This window comes from Cylas formicarius, unplaced genomic scaffold, assembly GCF_029955315.1.
Source record: "Cylas formicarius isolate icCylForm1 unplaced genomic scaffold, icCylForm1.1 PGA_scaffold_6__28_contigs__length_40554024, whole genome shotgun sequence".
Classification (NCBI taxonomy): Eukaryota; Metazoa; Arthropoda; class Insecta; order Coleoptera; family Brentidae; genus Cylas; species Cylas formicarius.
The window spans coordinates 3,702,424-3,720,048 of record NW_026844347.1 but is presented as its reverse complement, the minus strand read 5'-3'; the positions used below and the strand labels follow the sequence as shown (position 1 = coordinate 3,720,048).

General features: G+C 38.9%; 2 protein-coding genes across 10 annotated transcripts; one reads left to right on the top strand and one right to left on the bottom strand.

Annotated features, from left to right (window-relative positions):
- Positions 1-6,941: 6,941 nt before the first annotated feature.
- LOC132702772 (sorting nexin-29) lies at positions 6,942-11,462 on the bottom strand. 5 transcript variants are annotated; one of them, XM_060671533.1, is made up of 11 exons: positions 10,311-11,462; positions 10,094-10,245; positions 9,902-10,033; positions 9,119-9,254; positions 8,953-9,062; positions 8,780-8,899; positions 7,957-8,621; positions 7,715-7,907; positions 7,490-7,662; positions 7,299-7,426; positions 6,942-7,099 (listed from the first exon to the last, which is right to left on the bottom strand). In XM_060671533.1, exons 2-11 carry the CDS (start codon positions 10,203-10,205, stop codon positions 7,096-7,098), a joined length of 1,773 nt encoding a protein of 590 aa, XP_060527516.1. In that variant the 5' UTR covers positions 10,206-10,245; positions 10,311-11,462; the 3' UTR covers positions 6,942-7,095. The 5 variants fall into 5 exon arrangements, 4 of the variants coding, with proteins under 4 accessions (XP_060527516.1, XP_060527518.1, XP_060527517.1 ...); XM_060671534.1 differs by having other exon boundaries at positions 6,943-7,099; positions 7,957-8,195; positions 8,259-8,621; positions 9,902-10,245; positions 10,311-11,458; XM_060671535.1 differs by lacking the exon at positions 10,311-11,462 and having other exon boundaries at positions 10,102-10,234.
- A 2,548-nt stretch (positions 11,463-14,010) lies between these two features.
- Positions 14,011-17,556, top strand: LOC132702778 (josephin-like protein). Of its 5 annotated transcripts, XR_009618965.1 has the most exons (4): positions 14,011-14,354; positions 15,345-15,525; positions 16,669-16,970; positions 17,160-17,556. XR_009618965.1 is itself a non-coding variant. In XM_060671543.1 (3 exons), the coding sequence occupies exons 1-3, from the start codon at positions 14,107-14,109 to the stop codon at positions 17,277-17,279; spliced, it is 540 nt and encodes a 179-aa protein (XP_060527526.1). In that variant the 5' UTR covers positions 14,011-14,106; the 3' UTR covers positions 17,280-17,556. The 5 variants fall into 5 exon arrangements, 4 of the variants coding, with proteins under 4 accessions (XP_060527526.1, XP_060527528.1, XP_060527527.1 ...); XM_060671543.1 differs by lacking the exon at positions 16,669-16,970 and having other exon boundaries at positions 15,345-15,520; positions 17,164-17,556; XM_060671545.1 differs by lacking the exon at positions 16,669-16,970 and having other exon boundaries at positions 15,345-15,520.
- The last annotated feature ends 69 nt before the right edge of the window (positions 17,557-17,625 follow it).

Below are 17,625 nucleotides of genomic sequence, written 5' to 3'. Positions count from 1 at the left end.
CTCGTCGTTTGATTCCGTTATTTACCGCTATGTTACAATATTTTCTGCATGCATTTATATAAAATTTCTAATGACTTTTTAAAAAATATTCGAAAAAAGTGCATGTCAATTAGAAATTTATAAAATTACAAAACTTTAGTCAAAAAGTAGCAGCATATATTTTTCAGTAGTCCTTTAAAAAAGACCTAAAATACGCATGAATCTATACCTATTAAAATAACCAATATCATTTTTTCCTGGAAATAGAGAAAATATTCAAATTTGGAATTAGATGCAATATGCAACGCAATATATACATTACTGCTACCATATGCAACACAGGAATTTACCATTTTCAAAAAGGTTTATTAACGCCAGATTATTACTGCCAAAAATAGTCAAAATATATCACAACTTATAGCCGAAAAAAGGATAACGATTGCATAATGTACCACAAGAGGAATGCGAAACAAGTAAAAATTTTTAAACCGCTGCAACCTTCTAAAAAAGCTAACACGTACCTGTCTTGTGAACAGTGATTGGTCCGACCGAAACGAAGAAATGACTGACCTTGTGGTATTTTAGCGGGAGGTAAGTTAGCAATCAACAGCAAGGGGTGAGAAATTTTTGAAAGGGTATAACGAATTGCTTAGAATTGCTTACCGAGCAGCAAGAATCTAAAACTGCTGTGACAGCAAATTTCCAATAATTAAGGACCGGGGTGGCAATTTTCATATTGAAAATTTTCGATAAAAAATGTGGTGGAGCGGTAAGTTTAGGGTACCAGAATGAAGTGTTAGACACCATGAAGCAAATCTGAGCACCGCACCATCCACTCATATCACATGGTTTGTTGTCAAGAAAGATGCTTGTGAACTTAATTAGAACTTAATTGTTATACTTAGAGGTGAGACAAACTTTCGACAAAAATGAAATGTGTCTACGTACTAGTAATACTTGCACATATAAATAACTAAGCCACGTGTGAATCTGACCAATTGGGCAAGTAGCCCACTTTCGCAACTCAAAACCACCAAAACAAACAAAGAAGCCGGTCTCTTAATTCTGGAGCTTATTGCAGAGAATTGACACCACCTATAATATCGTGTATGTACATGTAGTGGTTGAGCAATACATGAGGCGCGTCCCCGAGTGGCGGATGGGGTAGCCCAGGCTCTCACGGACCTGGGTGGCTGCGAATAAGGAGCCATGACGAGGTAAAAATCCAATAGGGCTAACAAATAACCAGTCGTGGACCAGCTTACCCTGCCCAGCTGTCGTGTCGTGGCTAAGGGCTTGCACAGGGTATGACGGTGCCAACTGGCTTTTAGTTGGTTGATAAACCATGCGTCGGGTGCTGGCTCGACTGGTGGGCACGCGATGCGAGGGGTCTGAGCTTCACCACTTGGACCAAGAGGAGTAAACCTCAATAAAAATCCTAAATCCTACGTTGGGGGTTGTTCCTAAGGGATGCATGGCTGGATAGAAGATCAGTCTCTGCCGATCCCAACCCCGAGGCACCGGGCGCACCTCGGGGAAGAAAGCCTTACCTCTGCATGCGGGGCTCTGCAGAGGTGGACCGTTTTTTTCCCTAGCTACTCGTGGGACCTCTATGGAACCTGAAAAAGTTAAAAAGGAGAAGGGGCCCCAGGAGGGCTCCAGCAAGCAGGGGCGTTCTCAGGAAGTTCTCCTACAAGGGCGATCTGAGGAGGATCCCCAGGTAGCGAGCGGGGTGGAGGGCTCGGTACAAACCGGGAAACCACCTAGTCGACACTCCGCCCCAGTCACAGGAGTGGGGCGGAAAAAAGGAAGGCGAAGAAGAAGAGACTCGCGGTGACGGTTCCGGAACCGCGGACGGGGTCTCTTCCGGCGTCCAGGAATCCCGCCACGCCGTTAACGAAGGGCTCCAAAGCTGGGCACGTCGGGCCGTCCCGGGGGCGCTCTGACAGGGGGGCTCGGTCCTATACGCAAGCGGCGAGGGGAACCGAACTGGTGGTGGTTCTCAGAGGACAGGAAACTAACCTGTCTTCCGAGGACCTACTGCGGTTCATAGGGGCTCTTAACCTCCGCGTAAGAATGTATATCATGCAGGGGGGGGGGGGGCAAAAGACCCCTCCCCGGATACGCTTAGGTCGTGGAGAAGCCACATCCTGATGGAGATGATGGATAAAGAAACCAGGGAGTGGGTTCGCAGGGAGCTGATCAACGTCAGGCCCTGGGGGCTCGCAAACTTGGTGGACGTCGATCCAGAAGGATTGAGACTAAGAAGGGCGGCGATCTGGATTCCGACCCTGAGGGCGGGTGTCTCGAACGAGGCACTAGTCCGCTGCCTGACAGCTCAGCTCAGAATGGCCTAGATTACCGTGCCTGGACGGTCTGGCAGAGGACGGAGGACGCAAGGGGCACAAGGTTGGTGGTGGGCGTGGACGAGAAATCGACAAGCGCCATCACGGCTAAGGGCTCACTTCTCTTCTGCCTGGCGACCCAGGTTAAAGTGAACCTGGCGGCGCCGAGGCCAGTGGGATGAGGTGGCCGCAGGGGGCTCACACGAAGAGGGCTCGTCCATGGAGGTTGATGGCCTGTCGGAGAGGCGGCGCTCAGAGCTTCTGTGGAGGAGACCTCCGGAGGGCCCTCCGATGAAGGGAGAACCGAGGAGGAATCTCGGATGGAGGTGGACCGGGGAATCCCATCAGGGTCCACCAGTCAGGAAGCGGAAGGAGGTGCTACCTCGGGCTCGGATTCGGGCTGATGCTAGCATCGTGACCCTCACGTGGTATTCCCGTAACAACATCTTCACGGGGATATTACAAATTAACCTGCAACACAGCAGGGCTGCAACGACCCACTTATGCAGGAAAATTTCGGAGCCCTGGATTGTAAAATCAAGGGTTAGAGGCTTATCTCTGGGAGGGTCGATGCTGCATACTGTCGACTCCTCAGAGGGCGGTCTCAGGGCCTGCATACTAACTATGGGGTTGGAGGCCATTTTCCTAAGGGACAAGGCGTCCAGCGACCTGGTTCCAATTCTGGTCAGATCCCCCACTCGGGACGCCGTGAGGGAGGTAATAGTCGCCTCTGCGTACTTTCCAGGCGACCGTAGCTGTCCTCCGGAGGAGATCAGTGACTTGGTTTCCCACTGTGAGGAGGCGAATCTTCCTCTTTTGATTCGCTGCGATAGCAATGTTCACCGCGTTCTGTGAAGCAGCGCGGCGAATAATCGAAGGAGGGGGACCTCGTGGAGTTCATGGCCTCGGCAGGTCTGCAGGTAGCCAACAGAGGGGTAGAACCCACGTTTGTCACGACGGGTCGGGGCTCGGTTATAGACTTGACACTCTGTACCAGAGCTCTTCTCCCGGAAATAATTGGGTGGTGTGTCTATGGGGAGGACTCTATGTCGGACTTTGGGTTGGAAATGGGTGTTCGGGAAACCGTTAGATATTTAGGAACTCCCGGGCAACTGGGAACTCTATAGGGAGGAGCTCGCTTGGCGCCTAGGGGGTTTACCACGAAAACACCGGACATTGGAGAAGATTGACGAGGCCGCCGACCGCGTCAGCTACGCTATGATACGGACTGTTCAATACAGCGAAGAGCAGCGGCCTAAGTGCGGACTGGGATCTCTATAGGGAGGTCCGCAGAGAGTACAAAAAAGACCTACGTGCATTACAGTACTCAGAAGTGACCCTGCGAGAAGAGAGTGGTCCGCAGGACCGGAGGTAGCTACACAGCGGGACCAGCAGACACACTACAACAGTTGCTGACCACGCACTTCCCCTGGGTCTGCTGATCCGGAGACAGGGGGGAATGTTGAAGACGGGGGTCGTTACGTTAGGAGGGTGGTTACCCATAGTAGGCTAAGGTGGGCTATTGACAGCTTTGGCCCCTTGAAGTCAGCGGGCGGGGATGGAGTATTTCCGGCTCTGCTGCAAAGGGACGGAGGTCTCCTGACCAGCCCGATGATGGATCTGTTCAGAGCCTCCATTGCGAGGGGATACGTGCCCAAGCTGTGGAGACACAGCAGGGTAGTGTTCATCCCCAAGGTAGGGAAGAGCGACTACACGGACCCGAAGTCATACCAGCCCGTTTGCCTCACCAGCTTCATTATGAAGACTCTGGATAGACTGCTGGACCGGTATCTGAGGGATTGGGTGGAGCTGGAGGCCCCTTTAGAGCCAGCTCAGCATGCGTACCGAAGCGGCGGGTCTGTGGGCTCGGCTCTTCACCATCTGACTTCTAGGTTGGAGGAGGGTATGGGCTCAGGACGGCAGTCGGTATGCGGCCTTCAATAACACGGCCCTGTATTCGATCTGCAGGGCGGTGGGGCGTACTGCAGTGGAGACGGCCATTGTAAAGTGGATCCGCTCCATGCTAACCGACCGGAGGATTGAGGCAAGACTGGGTGGGGGGGAGCAGGTCTCCATCGGCTCATCACGGGGTTGTAAACAGGGTGGGGTCTTGTCCCCCTTTCTAGTGGTGAACTATTGCATATTCTGAGGGAAGAACAAGGGGTCTATGCTCAGGCATATGCAGACGACCTGGTGATAATGCCACAGGGGACGGACGTGAGAAGGATGCATGGGCTCCTGAACGGGGTATTGGTAAGATTCTCACAATGGTGCCGGGACATCAAGTTGGCTGTCAATCCTCGCAACGTGGAGATGGTCATCTTCACCAAAAAAAGGAAGTTGGAGTGTAACCTCAACATTTCGATGGCTGGGGTGCCTCTTTCTGCAAGCGGAAGCGTCAAGTACTTGGGGGTATGGTTGGACTCCAAGTTCACCTTCCAGGAACATATAAGATAAAGGACCAGGTCGGCCTTTGGATCTCTGTGGGCGTGCCGGAGAGCGGTGGGCACTTGGGGCCTGGGGCCAAAGATCATGCAGTGGATTTACGGTACCATGCTGGTGCATATGCTCACGCATGGGGCAGTGGCATGGTGGCCGGGGACCAAAAGAGCAGGAGCAAGTCTAGTGCATGAGGCGGGGGGAGCTCTCGAAGCCTGGGTGAGAGAACGGGCCCTGGTGGGTTGGAGAGTTGCTCCTGGAATGAGGCAGGCGAGGTTTATGATGGATGGGCCCGCCCTCCCTCGGTCCAGGGAGCTGCTTAGACTGACCAGAAGGGAGTACAGAGCACTAACAGGGGACTACACAGGACATCGCAGACTTAGGCATCTTTGCTTACTAGGCATTAGAGACGACCCGGAGTGCAGGTGGTGCATGGAAGGGGGGGAGACCTCGTAGCATCTGCTCACCGAGTGCCCTACTGTGACATAGGCACGAAGGAGTCTTCGGAACGGACCTGATCGATCCGGACCCAGATCAGGGTATTGGGCAAAGGAGTTGCTGACCTTCTATAGGAGGAGCGGCATTCTGGACGCCCTCTAGAGCGGTCTGAGGGCACAACAGGCCCATCTGGTAGCCTAAGTGCTTGGACGCCAATACCAATGTACATGTACACTCAAATTAGAAATTCTTATATTTTTATTTCTCAACGAAATCACAGGCTGTAAATGCTCTGAAATGACAATTTTAAGTTTGAATATAAATTCAGTATAGTGTTATTTTATGTATATTCAGTTTAAATTTGAAGTTGTAACAGTTTTGCTAAAGTCATTAAAGTAGTATAGCTCGGATCAATTGGATGAAGCAAAAATACATGTTGAATATTATAACTTGTCATTCATTGCTTGGAGGAATTATTCGAGGTGAAAATGTTGCAGAGTTTGAGCAAACATTAGCTTTTCTGAATTTTCACAAGAAAATGTAACAAATGTATTTAGCAAGGATATTGAAATGGATTAGCAAACTTGTTTTTCAGCTACACGATGACACTTCCAGATTTTCCACCATCATCAAAAAAAGTTCGTTTTATTCTCACTTAATGCAAACTAATCCATTTAACAAGAACTGAAATATAACGTAAAAAAAAAACAGGATATTTTTTTATTGATGAGAGTGATTAACAACTAATAGTTAGCTAGCAAATCCAAATGTGGCGTCATGTAGATGAAAAAAAAAAATGCCAATGAAAATGTAATTGTGATTTTGGTTAGTTAACGCTTGATTATGTCTACTAAGCTTGCAAGCCCGTGAACCATCCTAAACACCTTGTAGAACGCGTTTGCCAGATCTATGATTATTAATTCCAGTTACATGAATATTGAAATTGCTTTTAATTTTTTTTTTACTTTTAAAATTTCATGCTTTAAAATTAAAATTATTTTGGATATATTACCGTTATTTCTTATCTCGTCTCTTGCATAAGAATTTAACACTCTATATCGCCACTAGGACATTTAGTATATCGTAGTACACGCTAGAGGTGCTGTCGGCGCATTATAATAAAACGACTTTGACTTGGCGTTGGTTTTAGTGTGTTTTCGATACCATTTTTTGTTACTTCTTAGAAAACGAAAATTATGGTATGCAAGGGCCAGGTGTGCAAAAACTGACTTGTAATTTTTCCAAGCTTGGCTCATCCCTGGTACGACGTTAGACAAATAACAATCCTCAAATATTGACGGGTTTTATGAATGAGTAGCGGACCTTTTATTTGGTCTGAGCTTTTAATTGATGCTGATTTTTTCAACAAAACATTTTATAGTTTCAAAAGCATAGCGCAGAAGCAAATCTGGTGTATTAGTATTCTCGTTTTCTTGCTGTTTATATACTGCAAGATAGTGGATACCCTTATTATTATCGAGCTTGTGGTTCTCGTCTGTCTTTAAACTAAATGTATTGAGGATCATAAAGGGTGCCTGGGCTTGGGAATGAAGCTTTAACTTTAGCGAAAAACCAAAATGTATAAACCAGTTTGGATTAGTAATAGTCTTATATTAAAATTACTGCATATGTCGTATCCAAGACATTTTGACACCAAAACTAATGTAGAAATATTTATAAATATATTACAATTCAATTATACATAAACATAAAAATTTTTAGTTATTTATATTAACTTGCAACTTTTCATGTTTTTATTGCAACTTCATCTTCACAGGCCTTTGTAACCCCCACAGAGATTATGTTTAACAGTTCAATTTAGTTTTAAATTTGAAATTAAATATTTTTACATAATTACATCAAACTTATGTACTTTGAATTTATTATTCCGAATCTACCTGAAATTATAAATAAAAATAAAACTATTTTTTTATTAGCCCCATTGTCTTGTAAAAATAATTTTATTAAGAGAGTGTATACATTATAAATTGCTTATTAACATAATTTTTTTTACCCCTCTAAATTTCTTAATTTTCTATATAGTTTAGAATCTTCAAATAAATCAATAGTTAACAAATTAAGAAAAGAATTACTTACTTGAAAAAAGCTAAATGTTGCCCTAGCAATAATCTGCTGTTACAATGTCTTAGCTCTGGCCAATGGGCAATAACTCTTCTTAGATAAATTTGTAGGCGCTTTCTTCTATCCTCTACTATAACTGAATCCTCAAAGACGTGTGAAGATTAATAAATACTATATAGAATTCTTTAAAAAAAGAACTTGCCTACCTTTCTTCTAATGGTTTTCTTAGGAGGGAAATCAAAAGTCCCTATTGCTGGATCCAATTTCTTTAAATCGGTATGTAGAGCATGAAACTGCGCGTATCTACGGTATATATTCCATTCATCAACACCTGCTCTAATGAATATTTGGTAAACATAATAAGAATTTGAGCTAGCTCCTATAAGAATAACTTGTTGAACTATATACATAAAAACAAAGTTAACATCCACCAGTCAAAAATGCTGATGGAATCCACACATTCACATTGCCTTGACAATCATCCGGCAGAAAGATATCTGCAGACACAGGACCTCTTAGTTCTTCTAAATTTGCTTTTAAACGGTTGAGTAAAATATCCTTTCTTTGGATTTGCTGCTGTAGTATCACATTGAAGTCCATAAGCTCAGCGTGCATTTGAGCAACCTTAAAATTATTAAATTTGATTACGGCAATATTATCAGAAACTGCTGACCTGTACAAGTTTTTTTTCATATGTCTCAGCTTCAATCTTATAATTTCGAGTGCTATCTCCATGTAGACACTCTTGTTGCTCTTTTGCTTCTTCTTTGTCCTTCCTGAGCATCTCAAGTGATATAGCATATGTTTTAATTTGTTCCTTCAATGCATTATTTTCTTTTATAAGAACATCTATCTTTTCTTTATTTTTTAATAATTCCTCTTGGTGCCTATTTTCCACCACATCCAAAACCGCTGAAATATCAGTAGGAATTTCAACAATATCATCTCCACTATCTTGAAAATTAGATATATTACATTCTGTGGATATAGGCCGTAGTTCCCCAACTTCAAACTGACTAAATGGGGTTAAAATGTCAGGTGTGGCAGTAGAAAAATTCTCTCTATAACCACTTGTTTCAAAAGACAATTTTCTTGGAATTTTTTCCAATTTGGATGTTGCATTTTGTTGTCTATTTTCATTTCCACAGTTTTTATTATCATCTGTAGAAGCCTCATCTGTTGGTTCATCTACATGTAAATTATCTGCAGAAAGACTCTCTGAATTTGCATCACTGGATGCAAAAGATACGCTGGCGGGCACTGTTACGCAATCATCATCAAAAGAAATGAATTGCCGAGCGACTTTGTGTTTCTGTTCTCTTCTCTTAGTTTGGCCATCTTGCAAAATTTTAAAATTAAAAATTTAAAAATATGTCATAAGAGCTAATAGCAATATTACAGATTACATATTCTGTTGCACCTCTCACCCACTCTCTCGCCATTTCTCTTTTCATTTTCAACCTAGTAGACAACATAATTAGTATGAAAAGTATTACCTAGAACTGGTGCTTCAACTATAGGCTCCTTTTGTTCAACAGCCAAAACTGGCCTGGACATTAGAAAGCTGTTTAACTCTGGTTTGTCAATGTAAATTGCAAATAATATGGAACCTAAACCTATACAAAATACATATTATTTATTAGTTATTCACTATGATTGACTTTTTTACCAGCCGCCATATTTGGCAATAAGCCACTCTTTTCTTCATCTCTTAATATTGCACAAGAATCATAATATTCACATAATGTATTTTTGTCATTCAATAGTTTGTGAAGATATCTCAAATTAATAATAAATAATTAAGGAAAGAACATACAGATATTAATTTTATTCACCTTTCTAAAGACTTTTCATTTAAAGTAGATCTCAACCAAGCTCTGCACCTTCCCATATCTGTCCAAATATGTTTTAATGAGTTATACCGTTCCACCTCATGATTTGTTAAGTGCTGTTTTAGAAACGCCCATAAAGCTGAAAATATTTTAATATACAAATATATTGAACAGGTTTGAATCAATGTAGTCAACTAGTTCAATCAATAATATTATCTTGAAAATTGCGGGAACTGACAATTCAAGTAGTAATATAGAAGAGCAACTGCATTGTCATATGAATGAAAAGGATGTTCTGAACTAAATTGCAAAATTAAAACATTTAGTTTTTACATGGTGTCATTTATTAAAATGAAACAACAATGCAAATCCAAAGACATCAGAGGTAAAAAGCTCTTGTAATTTTATACTTTGAAGAAAGTGCATTACGCACGGAAAGCTAAGGCTTTGCTGATGCTGCTCAAATTATTGATTTATTTTGAAGAACACTTTAATAACTTTACTAATGTACCTATCATAATCATGTACATGTTGGAGCTTACACATTTAGATGTGCAGTTTCATTACACTTAAGCCTTTGCTTTCCTTTTACATTATGTTACAGTGGTAAAATAAAACAAATTAAAAAAATGTATATAGTCACATTACTTTTTTTATATTAATCTTACTCTCAAATTTGCGATACCAAAATAACATCTTGAGTTAATACAAAATTATGTTGCTTGATGGGGACTACTTAGATTTAAATGACAAAATGTTTCAATACTAAACCATTACTCTACATACTTGGTTGTTCCTGTCCAATGCGTAAACTTTGTGCAACAATATCTGTGACCTGCTTTAAAGTTTCATTCAGAGATAAATTTTCGTGTTGGTTTGACCAAGATTTCATTTTTAGGCCATGTAGAAAAATTGCCTCTAAAGAAACACATAAGCCAGCAACACACGAATCAAACTCGGTTGCTAATTGCTGTTTACCACCATACTTTTTCTGGCATTCCTGTACACATCCCAAAAGCTGTTTTACAAGTTTATCAAGAACTTCCGGTTTATCTTTCAAATTTGGTGTAGACGAAATAACTGAAGACATTTAGCTTCACTTGCAAAACGCCGTAGATAATTATTTAAATCTATAATATCACTTGTTACTACATAATATTATTTCACTAATAATTGGTGAGGTTAATTGACTTACCCAGGATCACATACGTCTTAAGCTATGAAATAAAATTTCTTGTATCGATTACATTACTTTAATATCCCGATAAAAATTTCTATTAATAATTGACAATGATAATCCACCGTGGTTGTTTTGGTTTAATCTCCTTTATGTAGTCACAAACGAGTAGCAGATACACGGATTAAATAAACACACATACATTCTTATTTGGTTAGTTTCCAAAGTTCCCGATGCAAATTTATATTAAACCATATAGCTATGAGATAATATCGCTGCTCCGGCAGAATAGTGACGTAAGTGCAAAATTTTTGGAAGGTGAGTTAAGTCCATCATTAATCCTTAAATGGTTAAATATATGACGAAACTCTATTACCATACAATATGTTTTCAAAGTCAGAATTATGTATGCTAAGTTATAAGAAGTTCGGTCACTGTTTTGCCGGAGGAGCGATATGGTGTCCGTACTACGGAAATAAATGATGCGCTTCAGGTGGCTATATTTTTGTAGAGATAGTAAATAATTTTTACATTTCATCCACTAACCTGCACTTAACTTCTTTTTGCCAGAAACTTAATTGAGATCTGGATATATTTTGAGAAAAGCTAAACTTCCGCATCCAAACATATTGACGATCTGTCAGCGGCCATGTTGATTGTTAAATACCGCAAAGTCATTAGTTAAAACGAAATATTAAGCTTCTCTCACAGTGGATGCGGATACACACGAATATTACAAATCCGCGGAACGGTCCGAATTTGTGATCTTGCGTGTTTATGCGTTGAATTCGCACAGTGAGTATATAACGTTTTAATAAAGACAAGTCAGCGGAAACTTCAGTCCACAAGGACATTTGTAAATTGCGGTAGTGATAATTTGGTTCCCGCTGAACGTATAAATATTTCCGCTCTCGTAATAAATCAATTAGCTTTTCAGTGTCCATTTTTTAATTTTTTTTTCAAGAAGAATCGTGCAGGAAAACTGAGAACAATCCCAAATATCCCAACCAAACGGGATTTCTTCGCAAGTTGCAAATGTACGCACGTATACGCGGAAAGCAAACTGCACCTACTGTGAGCGCTTCTAGGCAGGACCCTTCTATATCACTAATAGCGATATGGATTACACCATAGAGATTGCGCAGCGGAGCGTTCCATAACTCACGATTTTGCGCTGTCTTTAGAAATCCATGCACACATGGCAATATGGTGAGCGCTCCTAAATAAAATCTTATGAGAATTTGGAGTTAGAGTGACTTAAAAAAGTGGTCTGATGTCACAAACTAACGACCGGTCAAATAAAGTTGGGATAAGACAAGTAACACTACTTTTTTCTACTCCTGTCTGTAAAATAACCAATAACACACTGATCTACCTTGCGGGAAACATCACTTTACCAGGTTAGTTTCGTTTCCCATGGATCCGAGCCACTTCGGACATTTTCGGAATTTTACCGCACGGGTTTGGGAGCAATCGGATGTTTTCGGAGATATTTCCCACGCCTTGAATTCTGACGTTTGTCAATTCTGACGGTCATGTCATTGAATTTATTCGTGTTGTTTTGCGAAAATGTACCCAAAAACTAATGGTCGTAGAAAAAGTATAATATGAACACGTTCGGAAAACTTTTTAAATCACTCCTTTATTGAACATTCGCTCCGCTCGTGTCAAAGTGATGTTTACCGTCCTTGTTGTATAATATACTATTTCTGAATTTACGTAATATTATTTTTCTACTCCCGTCTGTAAAATGCCTAATTACACACCTTGCAACGGATCCGAGACACTTCGGACATTTCCGGGATTATACCGCAAGAGTTTGGGAGCAATCGGAGATTTTAACGCACTGTTTGAATTTTGGCGTTTGTCAATTCTGACAGTCATATCAGTGAATGCATTCGTGTTGTGTTGCAAAAATGTACCCAAAAATCAGACAATTTAAATACTACGTGCTATAAGCTACAATTAAAATCTAGTAGATTAGTCGGTAAGTAAAGTCACATTTATAATTCAAGTATGCCACAGAAATTTTACATACCGTTTACATCAACTTTAGTGGTTTCTATAGTTTTTATATCAATATCTTGCCAAGACCAAATGTACGATTTTCAAATATCCATCTATCATCAGTACAAAGAAAACAAAATTGAAAGTTATGACCTGCTTATTCTTGCTTATATGGTCATGAAAACTTAATCCTAAAAGCTCTACCCTTAGATGATTTTGTGTGATTGTGTTTACTCCATTGTTTATATGACATATCCAATAATACATCTCTCTCTGTCTAACGTACATAGTTAGAAAAAGACAACAATAGCAGAACCAATCGGAACAATAAACGAATAGGTTTAATGGCAATTAATAAATATTTTGTTTGAATAGTACGAAATTTAATAATCCGATAATCTGTTATTATTTTTAATTTGTTAAATTGTGATTTTTTCGTGACGGTCGTAGAAAAAGTATAGAATACAACACGTTCGATAAACTTTTTAAGTCACTCCTTTATTAAACACTCGCTCCGCTGCGCTCCGCTCGTGTCAAATAAACTCGTAAGTCAAATGCCGTTTAACGCACTTATTGCATAATATACTATTCCCTTGGAGATTGTGTCCTGAGATTTGTATCGGTAAATTTTCCCCGGTGGATGCCGGAAAATGGGTGAATATCCTAATTTGTGATGAACCCAATTAAGCGAAAATAAAAAAAAACGATAAACGATCTGTCAGCGGTCATGCTAGTCGTTGTATGCCTCAAGGTCATCTGTTAAAGACGATATTTTAAATTTCGTGCATGCGCATCTTGAACGGACCTCCCCAAAAATGGATTCTTTTGTTTTAAAGTCAATTTTATGTTTCGAATAATCTTGTAAGCTGGTCGAAATTGCATCAGAGTGACCAAATAAAACCTAAATAAAATGTTCAAGAACATGTTCAAATAGCTGTGATCGCTCAAATATAGAGCACCACCTAATAAAAGATATATTATAATAGCTCTTTGTGTATGGTTAAGACGGGACAGCTAATGAATGAATGAGTGGAATAGGAAGAAAGATTTTGGATTGAATTGAATAGTTTGTGTTTGTTTTTTCAGACAGGAGATTACAACAGTGTGCAGGATGAGGAGTAATCATTGTAGTTCCCCAGCACATCTTTATAAGATAAACGTAAAACCATCTAATCTGTGTGCTTGTGGAGAGGTGGGAGATATTCAACATATTTTGTTTGATTGTGCTCTGCATCGGAATAACTGCCAAATTTTGTATGAGTCACTCATTGATTCCAGCTTACCCGCTCCTATTAGTGCCTTTTCTGCACTTTTTCACCCTTGATTTATGGAATTTATTGCACGAGTTGTGGTTCTTCTTCTTCTCTTACTTCTGTTGGCCACGACTGCTAGGATCATTCGGCCGTGACGTGAGTTGTGGTTACATTTCTTGATGCATATTGTATCTGCTTATAACCGCTTTTTTATTTGCTAGTTCATGTTATGGTTTGGGTTTAATCATTATGTATATATATCAGAACTTCAAAGATTAGTCTCCTTTGCTGGAGAAGATCCGAAAATCCTCGGCATTTAGAACTTCAAAGTTTAGTTTCCTTCGCTGGAGAAGTTCCGAAAATCCTCGACAGAAGTCGGCAATGGGCGAATGATCATAGCAGTTTTACCCAATTGGATTAATGAAACGCATTCCTGAATTGAAATGAATAGTCTGCGGTCTGTATTTTATCAGTGGTATAAAATTGAAATAAATTTTGTGTCAAACTGTGAATCTAATTTTTTTCTGAAATAAACATTTTTATTATGATTTATAATGAGTGTGCAGGATCTTTTTCACGAAAAACAAGTACGCCAATTGTGCGCATTACATGCTCTCAACAATCTTTTCCAGCAAAACACGTTTGAGAAAACTGAATTAGATTCAATATGTTATCGTTTGTCTCCAGAAAATTGGATAAATCCTCACAAATCTATGTTGGGCTTTGGAAATTACGATATTAATGTTATAATCAAAGCTTTGGAATCTAGAGGATTTGAAGCCATTTGGTTTGATAAAAGAAAGTAAGTAGACAAGAAATATACATAGCAGTCCCCAAAAAGTTTAATAGTGCAAAACCATATAGCTACTAGCCTTGCCTGTGCTAATAATACTTAAAAACACGTTTTTAAGCAATAATACTTTCATTTGAAATCTCACTTTCAACAAATAAGACTGACAATCAACGCAATCTGGCATTTTGTTAATTCGGCAGTTTTCAGTTTGGATGTGGACTATCTCAAAATATCCCCAAAAAGTTAACTCTATCGATTGCTGAATGAAAATGTATGGTATTTACCAAGCATATAATTTATAACGAAAATGGCCGTGAAAGTCAGTTAACTCAGATTTTTCAGTGAGAAATTGAATATTTATTTTAATTAATATATTATGCAATATTATGCGAATGTGGTATACCGTATTTGAATCACGAGTTTATTTGTCGCGAGCCGAGCGGGTGCTTAATAAATGAGCGACTTAAAAAGTTTTTGTGCCAACCATAGAAGGCGAGGTACCCTTCAAGTCTGACCTTCCGTCTCTCTAACCTCTGAATAGTCAACTCGTCCTCTGGGAGCCTGTACCAATAATGTTGTTAGGTTTTTAAACGAGTTTAAATCGTTTTGGTTCGTCAAACGGGATGATAAAATTAAACAAGTCACTTCTCGTAAAACTTAATGGAACTTATTACAGATTTTGTCAAAATAAAAAAAAATTCTAAATATTTACATACATACATTTTACACGGGACTAATAATTTATATAATGCCTATATTTATATCCCTCAATTTATATTTGCGCGCTCCGGTTTCTCTTTTTGACTAACTCGCCAGCGAGTCTGGAGCTCAGCTTCTTAGGTGTCAATCATTCAGGACGTAAATTTCGTTACTAGATCAAGTGATTAACAGTTAAGCAAACAGCATATTGAAGTGATCTATTTTTTTTATTTTATTTCTTTTTTTTTATTTATTTTATTCATTTTTACCAAGTCGTTAACATCAAGTTATATTTTTCAGAGATCCTAATTGCTTGAACTGGACCAATATTTGTGGTTTTATATTAAACATACCAATGGACTATAAAATTAGTTTTATTACATTGCCCCTAAAAAGAAGGCATTGGATTGCAATAAGGAGTATAATGGGGCAGTATTACAATTTAGATTCCAAATTGGACTACCCTGAACTAATTGGTACTGTAAGTGTTCAGCTTAAAGTCATTAAGCATAGTCAGTTTCCAGCGACTTGCGACCTAGTATTATGTCTGTATTAATGACTTTGTAGGGAATGTGAGGTACTTTTCTCATTTTCATTGGTTAAGGCTCAAGGTTAATATGCTAAAAATACTCGGTTATGACGGTAAAACCGGACACATTTACTCATTTCATAAATTCAAAGAGATATCAAAAATGAATTAAAGAAATCGGCGAGCCAGGCTCATTAGACTTTCTGGCAGTATGTATGAAAGATTCCTTAATTTTCACAAAGTGTCACATCTTGGGTAGATATTTACTCCTTATTAATTCTATATTACAAGAGAGTATCGAATAATCAACATATATGTTAGGTGTGCTTAGTTTGTACCTGTGGTAGAAGATGTGGAGCAAGTATCATCAAAAAATGATGGGACGTCATTAGTTGTAAATGCAATTGCAATGCAAATTTCAAATAAATTCCATTAATGTCATCAATTAACTGATCATGGTTCCCGATCTTTACTTGTTTTAACAAATGCAAAGGTTCAAAAATAGATGTTGCCGTATCTACATGAAAGTGACAACATCTCGATTAATTTAAGTGCACCATGGCATATTTTTGGATCCGATTCAATTCAAATAAACTAATTTGTTCAGGTTTCGGATTCTGTGTAAGAAATTAACTCAAGTTCCCAGTTTGTAATAACACATAATTTAGATTATTTTTACACAATGTTAAAGACCCTGAATCAGAGGAAGCGTCCCACATGGATAGAGTAAACTTCAGAAGATCTAATTTTCCTTTTATTTATAATCTTGTTCGGCGGTTATGGGGGAGCCTTGGGTGTTGCAATCGTTAGAAATTTGTTTATAAGTAATAACTATGTTGTAAGCTGGCCGAATTGCCTCATGAAGCAGTAACTAAACAAAGCGTATTTAAAAAAAACTTTGTCCGGCAATATTGAAACGATTAAGCTTCAAAATAATGGATTCAGCGGCACTGTGCAGGTGTTTGCATGTATAAGGACATTATTAATAGTGAAAGTTGGCTTTACTTCTTTTATTTTACTCTTGGTCAACAGAAATCAAGTAGTTGTTGCAAGTTGAGTGTTACCCTATAATTTTTTTTTGTGTCTTTGTTGTAGAAACATGGGTGAAAATCGGTAATGCTAATGCAGGCAAAATTTATCGATTTGTTCTCGCTGGTGATTTAGTGAAAAAATCAAATACAAATAATCAGTATAGGGGTAAACATACTTTTTTATTAATAACGTAACTATGTGGTGTAACAAAAATGACAAAATATATTACACTAAAAGAAGATAGGCTCAGCATATATTTTACCTGCTTTAAATAATTCCTCCATTCGTACTTACTTATTACCCTAAATACAATCCATCATCATACCGAAGGCCTATACTTGATAAATTTTGATGAACAAAGTTTGGTATGTGTAACGTCACTTTTTGATTTAATTATATATATATATATATATATATATATATATATATATATATATATATATATATATATATATATATATATATATATTTATTTATTTATTTATTTATTAATTTATGCTATTCTTAAGTTCTATAATTGAATAGTATACAAGTATAAGAGAGGTTATTTCTAGGCAGACGATTTGTGCAAATTCATACGGGAACAGCTTAAGTCTCAAGACAAGGAACTATTTGTCATTGTGACTAAGGAAGTTGAACAAAATCAGAACTGGATATTGGATGATACAAACTAGAATAACCAAATATTGATGAACCCAGCAAATCATGACAAAGGATTTTTAACAAATCACTAAAATTTGCAGGTGCAGTAAATATAAAGTTTGCCATTACAGTTGATAATTTTTGTTGATTGCATTTTTTTCGAGTTTGTATTTCTGTCTACAATATTTTATAAGCAAACATTTGTACTGGAGCCAACAGAACCAACTTCTAAATACATGCTGATAAGTTTATATCCTTTTTATTATTTGTAATTTTAGCAAAACAAGAAAAATAAAACTTTTTATTACCTATGAATATGCTCGCTGGAAAAGTTGATGGCAAGAAAAATTGCAAACTGCAAGGTGATCTTTAAGAATG

What these genes read in the sequence shown, in the direction of transcription:
- LOC132702772 (XM_060671532.1), bottom strand. Translation starts at nt 10,205, where the DNA reads ATGTCTTCAGTTATTTCGTCTACACCAAATTTGAAAGATAAACCGGAA. An exon ending in AATGAAAAGTCTTTAGAAAG is followed by an intron (nt 9,063 to 9,118) that starts GTGAATAAAATT and finishes TATTAATTTGAG; the next exon opens with ATATCTTCACAAACTATTGA. An exon ending in ATGAAAAAAAACTTGTACAG is followed by an intron (nt 7,908 to 7,956) that starts GTCAGCAGTTTC and finishes AATAATTTTAAG; the next exon opens with GTTGCTCAAATGCACGCTGA.
- LOC132702778 (XM_060671542.1), top strand. Translation starts at nt 14,107, where the DNA reads ATGAGTGTGCAGGATCTTTTTCACGAAAAACAAGTACGCCAATTGTGC. An exon ending in ATTTGGTTTGATAAAAGAAA is followed by an intron (nt 14,355 to 15,344) that starts GTAAGTAGACAA and finishes TATATTTTTCAG; the next exon opens with AGATCCTAATTGCTTGAACT. An exon ending in ACCCTGAACTAATTGGTACT is followed by an intron (nt 15,526 to 17,159) that starts GTAAGTGTTCAG and finishes GGTTATTTCTAG; the next exon opens with GCAGACGATTTGTGCAAATT.